The sequence below is a fragment of the Argopecten irradians genome, chromosome 11 (assembly GCF_041381155.1).
Source record: "Argopecten irradians isolate NY chromosome 11, Ai_NY, whole genome shotgun sequence".
NCBI classification, from domain to species: Eukaryota; Metazoa; Mollusca; class Bivalvia; order Pectinida; family Pectinidae; genus Argopecten; species Argopecten irradians.
This window is the reverse complement of record NC_091144.1, coordinates 30,027,798-30,048,421: the sequence shown is the minus strand read 5'-3', so window position 1 is coordinate 30,048,421 and position 20,624 is coordinate 30,027,798. Positions and strand designations below refer to the sequence as shown.

The 20,624-nt window shown below is 34.7% G+C and overlaps 1 protein-coding gene across 2 annotated transcripts in view; it reads right to left on the bottom strand.

Moving 5' to 3' along the window:
- Positions 1 to 12,334: 12,334 nt before the first annotated feature.
- The window catches only part of LOC138335264 (uncharacterized), a 41,624-nt gene continuing 33,334 nt past the window's right edge, over positions 12,335 to 20,624 (bottom strand). For both annotated transcript variants that reach the window (XM_069284269.1, XM_069284271.1), the window contains one exon: positions 12,335 to 16,615. In XM_069284269.1, the coding sequence (XP_069140370.1) occupies positions 15,313 to 16,615 (1,303 nt within the window). In that variant the 3' untranslated portion in view covers positions 12,335 to 15,312. The remainder of the gene's footprint in view (positions 16,616 to 20,624) is intronic.

The window sequence follows — 20,624 nt, the reverse complement described above, 5'->3', positions numbered from 1 at the left end:
GCGATCCCTACGATTTCACCTCTGTAAACAGCCCAGCGAAATTTCAAGATTCTTGAAAAACCTATTTCGGGCACATACTAAATTCTTAAATACATGCTACAAGTTTCCTTTTGTATCATTTTCGTGTAAACGACTGTCAGTTCTGACATTATATCGTTTGATCATTCAATATCAAACAAAACAATCATGGATTCTTTTGCGGATACACTAGATTCACATGCAAGTAAATAGTCACAATTGCATACGTCCGCCGTTTCAAAACAATCACTATGACGTCATATATGAAGGGGGGGGGCAATGTATTAAACAACAATCGTCATGACGTAAAATTCTGTGACCCGAGGTCAACAGACGGTCAGTTCGTGAGCCGTTGACAGAGGTGAAAGTGGGGACCGTTATGAACCCTGGGAGAGATTGTGAAATGGTTGCAGGATAAATATAATACAGGACCTTATAAACAAGACGTAGTTTCGTACTCGACACCTAAGCTGTCATTAGTTTCGAACCAAATAAACATTGCTTTTTTATGCATTAGCAGTGTTTTTATCCGTACATATATACTACAATACATTAAGGACATATTTAAAAGGCGATATAATGTAAAATAATGCATAATAGTTGAAAAAAGATCTTTAGCACTTTTCCCACATCTTGACGACCCTTCAGACTGTTTTGTCGAAGTACATTCGAAAAGAAAACACTCTGAAGAGCAGCCATGTTGCGGAGAAAGTGCCAGAGAACTCTAAGCGAGTCTATTTTTAATGTTCTATTTCTATCTATTCATATGTAACAACTATTGAATTTTAATACAAGATGTAACTATATCGTATTTTGAAGGATTTACTAGAAAATGAATATGAAACAATTTGTGTTATGGACAAAAATGTCTTGTTTTCATTATAGTACATACATTTCTTTCTGCTTGATAGAAGTGTTATCGATTTGGCCTCGTGAATAAAGCAGACGTTTGTATGGGCTGTGGTAATGAAGGCATTGCTTAAAGCAAGCACCAATCCTGTAGGATTGAATGTTATAATAACATTTAAAATCATCTTATCAACATTTCTCTGATTGTGTAGGTTTTGGTTCGAATTGGTACATCTACATCAACGGTCACTTCATATTCTGGTAAATTAAGATAAGACTTCAAGTAAGCCAAGAGTCTAATAAGTTTTTATTTTGCTAGCTCTGGCGAGCAAAATATAAAAATTAAAACGCGAGACAATGCTAACTTAAAATGATATATGTAATAGTAGATAAACCAAATTACCATTAATTAAACAATTTGAGAACATTAAGATCACGTCCAGTACTCAAGTCATTAAAAAATAAAATGAGTTTTGATTGTCATTGTGTTTTCATAGAACATGGATTAAGAAACAATCTGCTATTTTTTTATTGCTTCCATTCGAGGATGGGTCACATACATGTATGAGTTTGTTTCACAGAATTTAGTATGTGTTGTGTCTCCTTGCTTTATTGATACTCTTGTCTATTTTTAGTGCATTAATGCTAAGTACATGTACCAATAGCATTATACTGAAAACAGCAAACGAGCATAACACTAGTCTATTTCTTCACCTAGTTTTATATATTGATAAAGATCTTCCTCTATTAATTGGAGCTATGACTGATTATTCAAAATATCGGCAGCGCCTTTACAAATCGACTTATCGCTGTTGATTAGGTATTGTTTTGACATGATTGAACGAGTCTGAGCTTGATGGAACGTCCTTTCCACAAGGGATTGTTAGATACCTTATCGGATCACAGACGTTAGTCCATGTAAACCCCCAGTTAAGTGGTTACACGGAGTAGCTGTCTCTCCTCTCTGTCCGTAGAAAATAAATTGTCCATATATAGCAAGCATTACAATATATACATAGAAACAACAAAAGTTCAAAAATATTATTTTTGCTGGACTGGACTGGGTCGATAATCTATATCTAGGTAGCTGATTATAATGCTAGTGTTCGGCGGTCCCGGGTTCGATTCCGGTCCTGCCGCTACATTTTTTCATCTTTTGCTAATTTTAAATCTTATATATTTTTCTATATTGGCATCTAACAGCAACTGGAAAAGGAACGACGCTAAGTGGTGATATGTGTAATAGCCATGGTTATGTAAGTACGTGCCAGGTTTGTTGGCGGAGAAAAGCCGGAGTACCCGGAGACAAAAAACACCGACCAACATTCAGTACCTAGCAACTGCCCCAGATGGAATTACAACTCGCGAGTTGGAGGGCTTGTGGTAATATGTCGGAACATCTGAACCACTCGGCCACCGCATCTCCTCCAAAAAGAATGATAAAAAACCCTTCGTTGTAAATATAATTTAACAGTAAATGAGATAGCGATATGTATCATCGAACTAAGGAGCTGACATCGTCGAATTTGTATTATATTTGTCCTGGTAAAATGGGGCAAATTAAGCAAAAACCCTTCTTTATAGAAGGCATATGCACGCCACTTATTTAAACATTAATATTGGTAAGAAATCAGATCCGATACATCAATTTCAATTACATCAAACCTCAAACAAAAACACAATGACATTACATGATATGAAATACGAATGAGGTTAGCGCGAAGACTTGATAAATGTAGAAATATCTGTGACACATGTTCGTATACACATCTGTGAATATTGAAATAGGCCGTTCCAGATGATGTATCAGTCACATGAATAGACTCTGATGGTTTCGGAAGCAAGCTGTTAACTAAACCACGTGATAACACTTCTTTGTTTCAGTCATTTTTTGGGTTTCCTTCACATAATGTGTGTATTTCTTTTAAATGTAATTTCCACCATGTCAATGCGTTCATAATGAATATGCAATAGGCGTTCATTAGGCTAAAATATCAAAGAAACACGACAATTGAACATGGTCTTCTAAAATAAAAAAGAACCCATTAGCAGAAAAAAACATAAAATTACCGATTCGGATATTGATATTTGGAATTATTCAGTGCTCTCCCTGTAGCATGTTAAACTATGGAACTGCGGTGTCTGACTTATCCGTCGAGCCCAATCGGTGATTAGTTTGTTATTCTTTACCAGTTAACAGTTAGCAGTTATGTGTGCCATAGCTTGGTGAACATTTTGACATGTTATCGTTTCTTCAGCTTTGATGAATTAAGCTGTGGAAATTATTCAAAGCCACCGACAAACATTATTATGCCTTCAAACAATTAGTTACAGCACGTAATTTATGTAAAATTCATGTTTTTAACCTTTATGTAATTTTTGATGAAAATTGACTGATAACACTGTACAGAGATAAAATGAAATTGTACATCACGGTTTGTCTTCATGGTTTGACATTGTGTACTCATTTCATTTTTGGCAGCACTGGCATAAACTAAAATTATTAACTAAATAATTTAAACAAATGCATTGAAAGTATTATAATTCTAAAAATGATTATATAACTTTTGGTGGTGAATAGAATATTAAGACCTTTTCTTAATTTGTAAGTATGAAAATTACAGCACACATAACTTTATAGCATAACTGGTCATGCTAGCCATAAAAGTACATGTAAATATACACGTTAAACAGTAAAAACTTATCTTAAATCTTTCAATGAAAAATAAAGGGACATGGTTTGCAATCCTTTAAAGTTCACAGGAAAAAGCACAAATGTCGATTTATCATTGAAAGATATGACACTCGTGTAGGTTCTTTTCGCCAATATTTCCTTAATGGTAGACTAGCCGAAGGTACCGTCTGTCAATTACGCTAGTTTAAGTTAACAAAATCCTCATGAATAGAACCAATATTGGTATAGGGCGATGTTGTAGAAAACTTGAACACAAGTACAGCTGAACACACCTACAGGCATGGCGGATTAACTTGAAATGGATATATTTCAAATGAACCAGATTGTAGCATTTGAATCTAAATTTTTTATAATTTCTTGCCTAAAACTCGACCAGTATTTAATTAACTGCCGCCGGTCATGTGTCAACCGTCGAGTCCGATTGGGAGTTATCAATCGACATGTAAAACGTCACATACAGCAGCGTGTATCCCTCGCTGTAGCTGGTCTACATCAGCGTATATAAATGACTGTGTTCAGTTGATCAAAAGATGATTTTTAAAGATGGTGTTACAAGAAATTATTTAATCATAATTTGAAAAAAATGTCTCGTTACACTGTGATTAGCCTAATGGCTTTGTGAACACAACTGGACCCAGGTGATATAGATAAAAACACGTTATCTACAGGTCGAACACCATTCTCCTCTACCATACAAGTTTACTTTTTAGGTTGTATAACCTGTTTAAACTAGTGATATTTTGCATGCGTACATGTCTTTGCTTATGTGTACACAACGAAGTTGATGTGGTTGCCAGGTATTGACCGCTGGGCGGAGATTTCTTTTCTGAATACTCAGGTTTTCCACACACATGAAACCTGGCACGTTGTCATTTACATGACGAAAATTTAGTATAAACAACTCATCATTCGCCCACCCCCACGCCACAAAAATAAATAAAAATAATAATCCATCATTGAATTACCATAACTTCTCATAATGACGTCCATATCCATTTATATTAAATATTTGGCGTCAAATATCTTGTAATATGGAATTTTCGTAGCATGACAATGACGTTGATCAGTGAGGCAAAAACATGTTAACAGTAAGATATGAACACAATACCCAGTAACTCAGACATTTAGTGCAGTGTGTACAATGACCGGTCAGAGTTAGGATTTAGGATTTAGTTTTGTCTTGATAGTTTTACAGAAAAAAAGATTTCGGAACCTTCCATATTTTAATTGTATCTGACTCTAAATGCTATCTGTCTCGATACAAACCCGTGTATTGCTACTACAGTACTGTTTGTTACCTTAGTAGTTTTTTTATCTAAGCATAGCCCATATGATTGCCAACTTGACAGAGGCAAATTCAATGAAGCCCGCTCTGCCTTTGTTCAATGTATTCATATGGCCTATGAATGCCAACTGAAATATGTCCAATGCTTATATTTACATTTGGTTAAAAATTTATAATAAAATTCCAAGGGATTTGCATTTATAATGAATTAAATATTCGTCATCATCATGGATGGAACAGCCATTTGAACAGCCGTTTTCCCAGATCTGTGGCACGACAATTGTGACGTCACAATGATGATGACGTTATAATTAATGCTTGAAGTTCATAGACTTTATGAATGCAAAGTTCGCTTGATAAGGTTACATAGTGAGATTGCAGTGAAAATGTAAATATATGCTTATATATATATTCATGATAGATAAACTCACACTTTAAAACCATGGCCAAAAGTATTTAACCTTCTATGGCATTTTAATGGATGTCAGCATTTCTTTATTAAATATATGATCTGCTTCAAAATTACACATGAATAATCATGTGATATTCTTTGGTTTGATCCAGCGTCATATAAAAAGTGTCATGTTTAGATGGTGAACGAAAGTCAAACCATCGACCAGCGTCAGTACCTCAAAGGTAGAAGGCTTGTGGTAATATGTCTGGATATACATCTTAACCATTCAGCCATCGCGATTCGGCATATAATAGAAGAAGTCTACAAATTCTAAAAGCTGGTTCTAAATGACTTAAAAGACGAATAGATAGGTGAAACTTTTCTAATAATCTGCTCTTATCATACATCAAACAAAAAGGTTCTTAAATAATGACCGCTCCGTTTTACGTTTTTTGATGATGAAATTATAATATCCCAGAGGCTTTATAGATTTTCGACTGATGCTAAAATAAGAAAAACAATCCTATTCACTGTTTGCATCCATCGTAACTTGTTTTTACATGCTTCCATCTAATGGTGTTGGAATTCATTTTGATTGAAATTGTATTTTTCTAAAGTAGCTTGAAAGGTTGGATGCTGTGGCGAAACCAAATTGAATTGCATTCGTCCTTGATGACAAAATATCTATGCAACCTCATCAGCGTGATATTAACAGTTTTTCAACTGAACACCATTTTAGAAAGGTCTAAAATATCAAAATCAATAGTAGCGGATATAATATGTATTTCATGTAAATTCTTATTTTGCATGATTTTAGACTATGTTGATAAAAAACTAGAGACCGTTCTATTTTCGATCGACATATTTTTTCTATTTTCATTAGCCTTCAGCAGATGAAAGTCAGTAGACAAAACGTTCCAGATATGCAGTCGCCCACAATGACAACCGGTATTATTCTTGAGCACAACCTGCTGGGCAAAAACGTAGAACACAGGCATATTGTGTTGCAAAATCGTCTTTAATTTTTTAAATTGTTTCGCAATCATAAAAAGACCAAAATTACCAATATCGTTGTAATATTTCTCAATAGAGTATTATAATTACTTCAATATAAATCAAATTATTAAAATAAAAATTCATTGTTATTTACATGACGAAAATTTAGTATAAACAACTCATAATTCGCCCCCCCCCCCACGCCACAAAAAATTAAATAAAAATAATAATCCATTATTGAATTACCATAATTTAAGATAATGACGTCCAGATCCATTTATTTGGCGGCAAATGTCTTGTAATATGGAATTTTCGTAGCACGACAACGACGTTGATTAGTGAGGCAAAAACATGGTAACAGTAAGATATGAATACAATACCCAGTAACTCAGACATTTAGTGCAGTGTGTACAATGACCGGTCAGAGTTTTTAGGATTTAGTTTTGTCTTGATAGTTTTGCAGAAAAACAATATCGAAACCTTGCATATTTTAATTGTCATCTGACTCTTCATACTATCTATCTCGATACAAACCCATGTATTGCTACTACAGTACTGTTTGTTAGCTGGTAGTTAAAGACGAATAGATAGGTGAAACTTTTCTAATAATCTTTGCTCTTTTCATATATCAAACAAAAAGGTTCTTAAATAATGACCGCGCCGTCTTATGTTTTCTGTCGATGAAATTATAATATCCCAGAGGCTTTATAAATTTTCTACTGATGCTGAAATAAGAAAAACAATCCTATTCACTGTTTGCATCCATCGTAACTTATTTTAACATGCTTTCATCTTATGGTGTTGTAATTCATTTTGATTGGAGTTGTATTTTTCTAAAGTTCCTTGAAAGGTTGGATGCTGCGGTAAAACCAAATTGAATTGCATTCGTCCTTGATGTCAAAATATCTATACAACCTCATCAGCGTGATATTAACAGTTTTTCAGATAAGCTCCATTTTCAGAGAGGTCTAAATTATCAAAAGTTAATATTTAGCGGATATAATATGTATTTTTTATGTAAGTTCTTATTTTGCATGATTTTTAGACTGTGTTGATAAACAACTAGAGACCGTTCTAGTTTCGATTGACATATTTTTTCTATTTTCATTAGCATTCAGTAAATGATGCAGAAATGTCTGTCATTTTGATGTTATATCTTTGTTTGCATCATTTTATTTTTATGATAATGTATTGATTATTAAGACGAATTCAATCCCATCCATTTGATTATTTCTAGAAATTAAGGTTAATTATGAAAATTTACAAATTGCATTTAAGCGCTTTTTCAAACCACTGCTCGATCTAACTACCTACTGACCCATTTCATTTCTTCATCTACTTGTGAAATTAATAACATTTTCGAGATGTATTGATGACTACTAGTTTCGGTCAGCACTCCGATTTAAATGTTTTGGACGACTGGTTCGCCTGTTATCAATATAATGTAACCGAATGGGGTATGTTGCTTGGTGTCATGGGCAGAATGCTTCAGTGATATAGCACTATAAAAATGACGAGAGTTCCACTATTGAAGACGACACAACACGAATATACACCGGTGTCCCAAAACACGCACTTCACACACGTAAGACACCGCCATCACGAGAGGCTGTCTTAGCGATCGCCTCTGTGAGGAAGGCTCTGGGTTCTGTCCCCTGGCCGAGACACACCACAGTCTATAAAAGTGGTAGTTTCTGCTTCTGATTAGCGCTCAGCAAACGGGGAGTGGAACGACTGGTTCGACCGTTGTCAGTATAATGTGACCGGGTGGGGTGCGTTGCTTGGTGTCTTCGGCGGCATGCTTCAGTGATATAGCACTATAAAAAGGACAATAGTTCCACAATACAAAAAGACACAACATGAACATACCGCAGTCTCCCAAAACTCGCACCTCGCACAACATACACGCATCACACCGCATACATGGAAGGCCGTCCTTACATGACCATAGCTGTTAATAGGACGTTAATTAATCAAACAAACAAACAAATAAACCTTAAATTACCATGACTTGTAGATGGACTAATATAATCAATCAAATACAAAGAGATAAAAAAACGGTAACCCGTTGTTAGTATAGTATGACTTCATAGAGTGTGTTTTTCGGTATCTCTGGCGGTATACCTCACCGTGATGGTAGTATAACATACAAATGAGTTTCCACAAGATACACACGACAAACATACCTCAGTCAGTTTTACATGAATGTTTTTTGTCGTTAATCTGAAGTTAGGCACAACAAACGAACCTAACTTAATGACAATATCAGTCCAAAGCAATGCATTATTTTATTTTTTCATTTCTCCATTTTCTTTTCCTTTTTCGTGCAACATCAATTGTAAATACTACAGAAAGCGAACAGCTAGGTTAAGATAAAAAAATCTTCATTCACCTTCTTGAGAGTATGACAAGTTGATCACTTATGAAACTAACTACTCAGCTTTAGTTTCCCTGGCTCATTAGTTTATTTCCACCTTCATCGCCATCTATTTTGATTTTGAAATCTGTGAAATAATTATTAATGTTGGGAATTGTTGTAAAAACTAATACTTGTTCTTTAAGAACAGATTTTATTAAAAAAAATTAACACTGGTTGTAAATTAACAATTTTGAATACGATGCAAACCTAATACTAAGTTTGATATTGAACATTGAAATTTAAGCTTCCAAGGTTCATAATGAAGGAAATATGAAGCCATCGCCATGCAAATAAAAACCGAGATTCATATCGCTCTTGTTAAAATCAGAACCGAAAACCAATGTATTAAAATTAAAAACTTCCCGTCTCATCTCCACATTTCATTTAATAAAAGTCGCAAATTAGTTCCAGAAACAAATAAAAATTGTAATTATTACCTCATATCCATCGACTACATCGCGGTCCGAACTATATGGTTAGTAATGAACTATATTATTGATTAATGGATTATTAACAACTAAGGCCAATTAGATAGTATCTAGGTTACACGTTAACACCGGAGAAAATTTCAATTAAACATAGAAATTATTTTATTTATCGAAAATATCTCCAAAAGTTAATGGAAAAGATATTTTATTTTTTAAAAATGGAAAAGATATTTTATTTTTTAACCTTTAACTTTTTTTTAAAGTTTGGTTTTCTCGGTGGTCTTTCAGTGTCGATTGCTTCTTATTGTTTACTTTTTAAGAAATAATTACATCATTAATTGACATAACATTAGATTTTTCAGTAGACATAGTTAGTCAGTTCATCGGTCTTAACAGCTAGAATAATTAAAGGATGGTTTACCCTGTGTACAGTGTGTAGTATGTGTGAATGTTTTTAGAGGTTTTTTATTGCCTTTTAGATCATAGCGTTCTAAATACAGGGCATTAGCAGACTCAGTTCACCTCGATATATAATACCGTGTGATGAAAAGTACCATAGGCATTGCACTATTGTATTTCCAACAAGGGCCGCAGTGGTCGAGTGGTTAAAATGTCCTAACATATTACCACAAGCCCTCCACTTCTGGTTTGTGAGTTTCCATGTACTGACAGCTTGTCTGTGATTACACACCGCATACATTGGAGGCCGTTCGTACATGACCATGGCTGTTAGAACGTTAATTTGATTAAACAAATGAAATCAACATTCGCGATGACATCCTCTAGTTATGTATTAGATGTTTAGTTGTAAATCATAAATTAGTTATATTTACTTGTTGAAATTCCAAAATGAATTCAATTAAATAAATAAAGTAACAAGTATGTTTGACTTGTTTAATTTGAAAAAAAAGTTAAAATGATTTAGTTTTAATATGTTGCCTATGATATGATACATACCGTATTAAATGGAAAGCTTTAACGATTATATTCCCTATGATAAAAACTAGTTCATCGGGAGATAACAGCTGCACAACACAAGTTCAAAATCATATCAAAGTTATATCTGATTTTCAGATTTCTTCCTTGAATCACTATAATCAGAGCTAGACATAGATTTTTACACAGTCCAAAAATAAACAGCTTACATAAAGTCATTATCTTTTGTTATAAGACAAAAACCGAATCGACCATCGTCCTACAAAATGTACGAGAAATTTCATTATACGGGCTCAAGTTTCTACTATGTATAATACCGGGTTGACGATAAGGGTTGTGCCAACAGATGAGGCATTGCTTAAGGCAAAGGCATATTCAATGATAAACGCAGAGACACATATGTTATTTATACAGAAAATGATGTAAGTAATGGCCATAACACAAATATTTCCAATATATACCTAATTTACATCTGCACATGGAGACGGTTTTGTGGCAACCCAGTTTTCGCCCACCTGATAAGATTGGAAGGGGTCTCATAACTACATTGTTCCATTATAGACTGTAAAAGCACAAAGACTCGTTGGAGAAGCTGAACACAAAGTAAGTCGGAGAAATTGCTGCCCGCAATTGTAATATGCATTGAAATTTACCATTCAAACGAGCAGATCAATATGCAACATCCAAAAACAAACTAACCAAAAAACAGATCACTAACGCAACTTCTACCTCAGTCTGTGGTATTATATTATTTCATGTAGGTTAATTTTTATAAATCTTGTTCGTATTTAGTGGTATGTAATTTATTATTATACTTTATCATCCTTCGGAATAAATTGAAATATCATCACGGATATTTTGCTACAGTTTGAAGTACGGATCATATATAGACGCTTAAGATTACAAATTCATTTAAGAATAAACCTGTCTTTTTATATGGATATCACAGGTTTATGAATGATTCTTTTTAATTTGATTTATTCCAAACATTCATTTGTTTTTTCTTTGGTTCAAAATTGATTATCGATTTAGTAACGATTATTGAAATGATTATTGAAATGTATGTATCAAAAGAATAGGCTCTCACAACAGACACCTTGATGTGTGTTTTACTTATCATAGAGAAAAAAAAAGCCTTTTATGTTTTAACTGTGGCACCACACACAGTGATGTCATAGATTTCAGATAACCCGAAGTATCTATTACGCAGATATTAGTGATAATGGAACTTTAGCAACAAGCTGAGCCTATTCTGTATTTGCATATGACTATATCTGCCCTTGCGGATAGGTAGTGATAGTGACGTCATGTGTTTGCAGGCGTCACGTCACACGTTTTAGAGAAAACGATGTGAATTTCACTCACAAAATAATGGCGTCACAAAAGATACCTACCCGAAAGGGAGATAATTCTGTAATATGTTAAGACGGAATACAGCTGCTCATCACACATTTATCTGTCTTTTAACTACAAAGAATGGGTCAATTGCAAAAGAAATGATTTTAATTGAAATTTAATATACCTTGCACAAGATAAAGAAAACATAACTAAATGTCAGTTATATTATGCATCTTGTTGAAGACTTTGACCTTATAGCCGGGTCCCTCATGCTCGTTAAAACGTTTTTACAAGCGAACCCATATGCTTTTATTTCAAAACTTACTTAATTTTTATGAAATACTCAAATCGTCTGATTATTGTAGCAAATTGTATGATCCTACCTTCAGATTCAGAATCAAAACACTCATTGATATCTTATTTTTTGGAGATTACATAAGACATGCTGTTTGGTGTGAGCAAACCAGCTGTACGCAGCATTATAATCCTAATATTGATTTATTTAGTTTTAAACATTTATATAAACGAAATGCAGAAAATGAAATAACCCGATTTTGCAGATTTTATTTTCACGGCCAGAGTCTCACATTTAATCCAACGTTTCTCCATAGCTGTCATCTTAATCACTGTGTAAGAAAATAACAAAACGAAATGAATTTAACATATTAATTACATTACATTGAAAGCCTTATACGAAAATTATATATCGATATTACTCACAATAATTTTACCGATTATATTTCTTTTCGAAAAGTTACCGGTACATAAGTAGCCACTGAGAAGGCTACGTCTTCATCGATGTGAATGCCAGTTTAACTTCTAAAATTGACATTTCCATATTAACGGAATAATCTGCTAACTATGTGACATTCAATGTAATATAAGCATTGTAAGATGCTTAATGTATAGTATGGAACGGAGGCATTTCAATAGGAAAGCCATAACAATGGATGATATTAACAAAATGACAAAATCATTAGTTATTATAATTGTTTTTAATCACGCATATGCAGTACTCGATGTCAGAATAAGTATGGTAAGATTCACCAGGCGCCAGGATCATTGAATCAGTCTTAATTAAAAAGAGTTTTAAGTATAGACTTAGCCAATCGAAAACGACTTTAGAAAAAGTTACCTCATGTTTGAGTGTTTAAGTCTAAACTTAAGTCTAAGATTGTTTCATGATCCTAGAGCCTGTGGTCAAAATAAAGCTATAGAGGTCCCTGTTTCACGAACACTCCTTAACACAAGAAATTAAAATTTCAAAGCATTACGGAAGTTAACGGTTCTTCCTTACGTTCTGTTTTTTTCTCTACTAGAGACTTTAAAAATAGAAGAAAAAAAAACCCAACATTTTTCTAACGTGAAGGAATGCTAGTTTAAGTGGAGTCTTCATCAGTATATATCAGTGAGAAAGCTCTTTGTAATATTCAATATGTACCTACCAATTACACAGAAAGACATAGCCGAAATATTTACATGCATGCCACTGTTGAAAGCACATTTACAGGACAAAAGCCTTAAAGACCAGATTTTTAGACAGTAGAAGTAGGTTATTATGTTGCAAATTGTCTTTCAAGTCCTGATCCGTCTGGTATTTACCGGCAACCAGACAGCGATATCCAGAATAGCTGGAAATAGATATCAATCTGTATGTATTTAGATGTATACATGTCTTCAATAGTGCATATGGACTTCTGCAAACGACAACCATGTAAAAGGTATCCTTATCAAACGTGCACTTTTTGTATCAAAGCATTCAATAAACGATCATATCCAGAAATGGTATCATCATAGACTTTCAACATTATTGACATGATTTTAGTTAATAGGTAAATATTCATATTCCACAACAACAAAAGCACTTAACGTAATTAAAGGCACAAACGGTAAATTACATGTTTATAAAGTAAGGAATAAAGCGAAGGAACGTTATCATTGTTGTTGTACTGTTTGTGTTCTTATGCGTGCAATGATATATCTGTTAAGTCATTTAAAAAATAACATCGACCATTCCAGCTTATTTTAACAGTATCAATTTAACATTATTTAGGAACTAATAAAGGTTTATGTAATGCTGTATGACATTCCAACATATAACCATGTTGTAAGATTGAAATCGGATACCTCTATTTCCCCTATTAGGCCTCATCACTCCTGCCTCCGGGGGGTCAGAGCCAAAATTTATACAAGTTCTGTTTCCTTTCCCCCAAGGATGTTTGTGGCCAAATGGTTACAATCCATGCAGAACTCTATGAAAAGTAACGATTTAAAGGAAATGTTGACGGACAGACGGACGGACGGACGACGGACGACGGACGCCGCGCCATGACTTAAGCTAAAAAAAACATGTAAGAAAAACATAACATGATTTTTAAAGTACTAATTAGCTAGCATTTCATCAGTGTCATAGGTAGTACACCTACAGCCTTTACAACGTCATTGAAATAATAAAAAACCATACAGACCTATCCTGTGTCTCGTGATAGTACAGAAGGTGAGATAATTTCATCGTGTATGGCAGTGTACTATGGCCATTTGCTGATGTTGGTATAGAAATATGTATCCGCAAACAAATATGAGGTGTGTGTCGGTCGATACGATGACATCGGTATCTTTCGGTTTACTCGTATCTGACTTTCGTTTATATTATAGAGATATTTAAGTAATATCGTATTCCCCATAGTATTGTAGGGATCATACTCGATTTGACGCATGATACTATTAAATGCCTGAACGTTCATACTAAAATAGGTTCCTACCAAACAGGTAAATGTATATCCCAAGACCCTGGCATTATATATTATACATTCACAAGTGTAAACAACAAACAAAAAACTTCGAATAGAGTACAAACTAAATTTGCAATGAAGGAAATCTCGATATATGCGCATTCCATGATATCTTTATATATATTTATATTATATATGATAAATTTAAAGAAAAATCCTTCTGGACGAAATCTATAAGAAATAAAAGCAATAACGACTGACTAGTGAGCGCTTTCACCCCATTCAATGTTTTCTTTAATACAGAAATCTTATCCCACGGTCATTCAAAGCATACTAGGGTCATGGGATATACATTTTACCTGTTTGGTAGGAATCTATTTTAGTATGATGGTCCAGGCATTTAATAGTATCATGAAACCTCGAATGGGACGAAAGCGCTCACTAGTCAGTCGTTATTGTTTTTATTTCTTATATATTATATATATATGTTTATTTCAATAATGCTGTATAGGCTGTACAAGTGTTCCCGTTGACAGTAATTACAAGTCTTTTCCACTTAGGAAATACATCATTGTGTTTGTCTTACGTGTTTTGCTATTTTGTGTTTGCTATACGTTTTATTAGCGGTCTCTAACAGCGCTTTTTGTGATATTTGAAATAATTCGTGCTACGAGCAAGTCGGAAAGTCCTTAATATAGATTATCTATAAACATACATTACATAGGTTAGAAAGCCGTAGCTAACTAATAATGATCATATAGATCACCACTATTGAGGCTAGATGCGCTCGTCGGTATTGGAACTTCCATACAATTGTTCAGTTATCAATATACAAATGCCGTTCTAATAAAAGGCAAGTGATCAAATTCAGAAGAAGATTCCTTGTAAAGTGTTTGCTATGTTAGAAAAGGTTGATGACAGTGATAATTTAGGAACACTAATGAGGTGGAGAATATTTTGTAACACAACCTTATTAATAAAATCGTGCTGATGCACTCAATCCACACAATAATTTACTTAGGAACACCTGCACCCATATCTATTTGAATACTGTACAAAGTCGTGTTCTTTAATACAGAAATCTAATCCCACGGTCAATAAACTTCCAAAGGATATTCACTAATTCAGAATTAATTTGATAGACACTGTCCTCGTCTTTCAAGTGTAAAATATCTTTATGCACTAATGTACTTTTATCAAAGGTCGTAAGCTGAATATTACATCACCCTTCATTTAGGTAATCCAGGAAACTGCCAATTGAAGGTAGATCCACCTCTTGCTTACTGTCGGTACATTTTGGCACCGAATTATCTACAATCTTCATGTGTATCGATGCTTCTATGTCATACTGAATACTCTCTCTCTCAACTTGATTGGTTTGTCCGCAGGCGTCTTGTTGATGGATTTGAGATGTAACATACGGTATTTGTGGTTGTAAAGAACGGTGATGATGTTTTGACGAGTATGGACTGAATTTCGGTTCACATGATCCAAATGCACCCTGAAATTTTGGAGTCGAGTAATCGCAATGCATAGATAGTTTAATATTTGCATGTGGTTTAGTTCGAATTAGCGAATTGGCGTCACTCAGATTTTGGGATGGATGGAAATTGTTTGCAGACACTCCACCAGTCTTGAAAGGCGATATAGACTGGCCATTGGAGGCACTGATCACATTTTGATATGTTGGCGGAAAGTGATAAGGATGATGTTCGACATTGTATATGAATCGTTGAGATGGTGCAGAACCAGGGTAGTAACCGGGTTGGTGGGAACCAAACATAGCAAATCTATCCGGCATAAACCGTCTTGGCGACATAGGCGGGGAAGGTGGAAAACTGAATACTAGTTGGTCGGGCATGGGATGGGGACACATTGCAGGTTCGTATGGCACACACGGTCTACAATTTATCGACTCATGATTATGATATTGAAACATTGGATTTTGGCTGAAAGAACATTGCGGCGGTGGGGCATCATAAACCGGTTCAGATTTGATTTTTTTTGTTTTACACACACTGATTTCGGTTGTAGGACGGTTCAACTGCTGCTGTCGTCGAATACAGTCTTCTGGTGGTGGCTGCTGCTGAGCTACATTCGCAGGTTGTTGCAGCTGCCAGAAGTATGGGGTAAAATCTGACTGTTGACTACCCGAAACCAAGCGTTCTTGTTCAAACTCTTGACGTCTCCTAAATTCTTGAAATTGGAGTTGTTTCTCCCGTTGAGTGATTTTATGAGCAACATGAGTAGACGGTAGTACAGGCGAGTGTCTATCATTCATGGAATGAAGAGTGGAGGGGCAACTTACCAGCGCACTGTAGAAGGACAAAGATACATCTTCTGTGAATCCAATGTGGGGTGTGCATATCTGCCCGTTTGCTTTTTGGTTTATACTTTCAGCACGACCCGTGTTAGTACGGGTATTGTTCGTGTAGAAGCCGTATTGAATCAGGTGTAGAAGATCGTCTATCGCGTATCGCTGGCGTAGCGTCGATTCCTGCTGCAAAAATGTACTATCCTCCTCTCTGAAAACATAAAAATAAAGATAGTATACTCAAACATTCTTACACAAGAGTTATGAAAATCAAATCACCAAACGAGTTTGTTAGTATTTGATAAATTCATTTTATTTCGATCATCTGACAAATTTACCATATTTTACAGGTCCGGAACCTATACTTCAGATGGATACCCAATGGTTGCTAGGGAAACGACAATTCTATAAAACACTGTGGGGGGAATAAGACAGGTCACACGTAATACACGATTACTTGACGTCATTAATGCGTGGGGCATAACCGCGGCAAAACAGCGGCGTGCATTGACGTTGATCAATTGCATAACGACGTTTCTGCGATGGTGGTGAGTTGAAAATGTTTGAAAACAACTGAAATTCGATAATATTTTCTTAAGTATAGGGGACAAATATTCAAACGTGGTTGCCCTACGTTGATAGGATTCTATTCTAGTTTATTTACCACTGGGCTCATTAGCACAACACTAAAACCTCATACCTAATTTCTTACCACCGACCGTCATTTTAGCAATGTTCAATGAAATAGACTGTCAAAACTTGATACATGTTAATTAATGATTAATGATTAATTTAGGATGTAAATCACAGCCCATAACAACATTTAGATTGTATCTAAATGAGTAGCAGTACATTTTAGTTGTACGCCCCCATCCCCCTACTTCCCATCATGGCGGTGGTCAATATGTTGCCATTTTAACAAATTTATATATTTTGATTCAGTAAATAAAACAATAATACATCCGTCGCAAACAAGATCACCAGAGGTTGATCTTAGAACAGAAGACACAGGTTGTGACGAAACATGAAGGTAAAATTACACAATGGACTCGCTTATGAGAGCGAACGTGGTTAATGCTCTTTATTATCGCTTTACGAATAATTCTTAAATATTTCTTTCAAAAGAAAGTCGTTTATAGTGGTTGGTATTTATGATGTAAGTTGATTATTTCTTTCTTAAAAGACGACGTTTTTTTCTACAACCACCCACTTCAAATTCCTCATCCAGGATGAAATGTCAGGCGTAGATCATTGAATCAAATATTATAACGCAACACTGACTTGTTACCGCGGATGGCGGATATTAAATAAGTCCCATTCCCCCATTTCTCTTCTGCCAAGTCCCATTCTCCATTTCTCTTCTGCCATTAGAGCGTAATTTATCATCTTTTATTGACATCAAAGAGATCAATGTCTCAATCATCTTCTATTGTGATAAAGGTCGAGTGTCCCGACATCAAACAGACACCGGATGAATCTACACAGGTAAACAAAACAAAATTATCCGGTTCAATTACTGCTGTCCACTAATGCATAATTTCCCCATATCGAATGATTCACTATCGCAAAATCAATAAAAGTTATGCATTCCATTGTTCATAGGCTAGGTCAGTCGTGAAGGACTTGACATCAGATGTCATTCTTAATAAATGAAGCGGTCAACTGACGATAACAGATGAATACACTTAATTGTTAATTAAGAAATCCAGACTTTTGATTCCGTTAGTGACAAGATCATCATTTATATGATCAAATAGTTCAACATTATATATATGGTAAGAAATACCAACTGAAAATGTTCGGTCGCATCAATTTGGTTTATCTACAAATGAAAATATATGTCTTTGGAAACTCTATAGTTTCTGTCGTTATGAATGTTACCGCAAACTAAATCAAGACAGATTTATCGGTATTCCCTAAAACTATAGGCATAATGCTTGCACAGTCTCATAACAATCTTAAAACGGTTTATATACTTTTTCTTGATTTGGTTAATTCAGGTACACGAGGTAAAGATACGTTTAGGTGTGGTCAAAACAAATGGCGCCTAAGGCAGGCACCACAGAAGAACAACTGACATATAATTGTTTACATTCGCGAGCGAACGCATCTTCTTCTACACATCACACATGACTCAATACCAAAATACATATACACATTATTCAGTTTGTTTTTCAAGACATCAATTGTCTTAATAAGATAAATACATAAAAAATGTGCAAACTTAAGATAATATTATTCTTCTGTTATCATATAGAGCAACATTCTCGATAATCCAGGGGTTACTATCACTGTCGTAATATGCACCCCTCCTGAACTGCCAATAGCCTTTATTACGAGATAGCCCAGAGGTGGACATCAGGACAGTGATATTAAACACATGAATATCAAGGATGCTTGTGCTTCCCTTTTTCGAAAATATAAATATGTTATTTTTCAACACATATAGGTAGCAGGATACGTTTTCAAAATAAGAAGAAGAAAAACAACGATTTTTTTTTGCCATACAAAATCCGAGTTTCTAATTTCACCTCTATACATATTGGTACATAGATTCATTCTGACAACATACATACAAACATGTACAGGATTTTACTGTAACTAGAGTGAACAACATTTGATGGGAGACTGTTCCTAGTATTCACAACTCTCTCGCACAACCTTGAATGTTCTTAGTACACTTTCAAATCATGTCCGTGGGTACTTGATCCCTGGTTGATTGAAAACAAATCTGCGACTTCTTTATCGTATTTTCTAGAAAGTATTTTGTACATTTCAATCATATCCCTACGTGACCGCCTGTATGCTATCGTTGGAAGTTGGAGATTACGCAAACGTTCTGTATATGACAAAGTTGAGAGACCTGGCACTTGCTCGACGTTGAACTTTTTTTATTGTTGTTACATGCCTTTCCAAATACGGACACCAGGCTTGAACAGCATATTCAATATGAGGCCTAACTAATGCCGTGTATAAAAATTTAAAACTGTTCTGGTCCATATATTCCATTGTCCTCCGCAATACTCCCATGATTGAATTTGCTTTGTTGACCTTTTCTATGAAAACAATGGTGTGAAAACCCGATCTTATGGTGCCATGACGAAAGAAATAATGATTTTGCATAAAAAATTTCCTTGAAAAATATATTAAATGGTATATTAAAACATATTTTGTATGATCAAGAATTCAAAAAATTAATTTCAACATTTATGTCTTTCAATATCACCTGATTTACGCAGTTTGCAAACATTTTTTAAAGGAAATTTCATCGGTAACTTTCGCAAATATTTCAACACACATGATGGTGATATATATCGAATAGCTTGAATTAAAACCCTATGATGAAATTGACGGATTTTCAGCTATCAATTTAACCATCTGGGTACTACGTGACGTATGCTCCGATAGTGAATCGAAACACGTGCTCACGTGGCATGACTATACACTGCCTGACAATCGGTAAAAAGTAACCTACATGTAAATTGATCTACATATAAAATAACATTTTATTCATAACTAACTTTAAATAAATGAACTTTTAATATTTCACCGAGTTAATACCTAACGTCGAATTAAAAAAAGTTTCAAAGGGAAAAAAAAGAAAAAAATTCATATCAGTTCAATATATCCGCTTTGTGCAGTGTAATAACCAACGCCCTATGCATCATGTTACTTCAACACAAGAATACCTCTCAACTTCTTAGAATTTCAAATTAAACTAGTGTCTTTTAAAAAAGAAATCTTGACAGTTGCATTAATAATGCTTAATATAGTGGCTTTTCGATATGTCTCAATATCACTTATTAACTCAGAACAGTCTATCAGCTCAGCTGCGGCGCAATCAGTGAACTGCAATGAACACTGGGAGAGATTGGATAACGCTACTTGACACCGTTGTTGACAATAACGGCAAAAATTTGTGAAGACACTAGAATAAATAAGTGCGATATCCTAACAGCAGAACATGACACACTTAGGGTTTCTTCTTCAGATATGATTTCAATTTAAAGTTCAATAGAAACATGGTACATCATTCAAAATTGCATATTCTGTGTTTGAATATAACAGAATTATTTGTCTTTGCGGATAAGTATTGATTGTTACGTCATGTGATTACGAGCGTAACGTCATGCTTTTCAGAGAAAATGGCGCGCGGAAAACCATGACGTCACAATCTATACCTACCCGCAAGAGGGATAACAGTGTAACATGTAGAGACG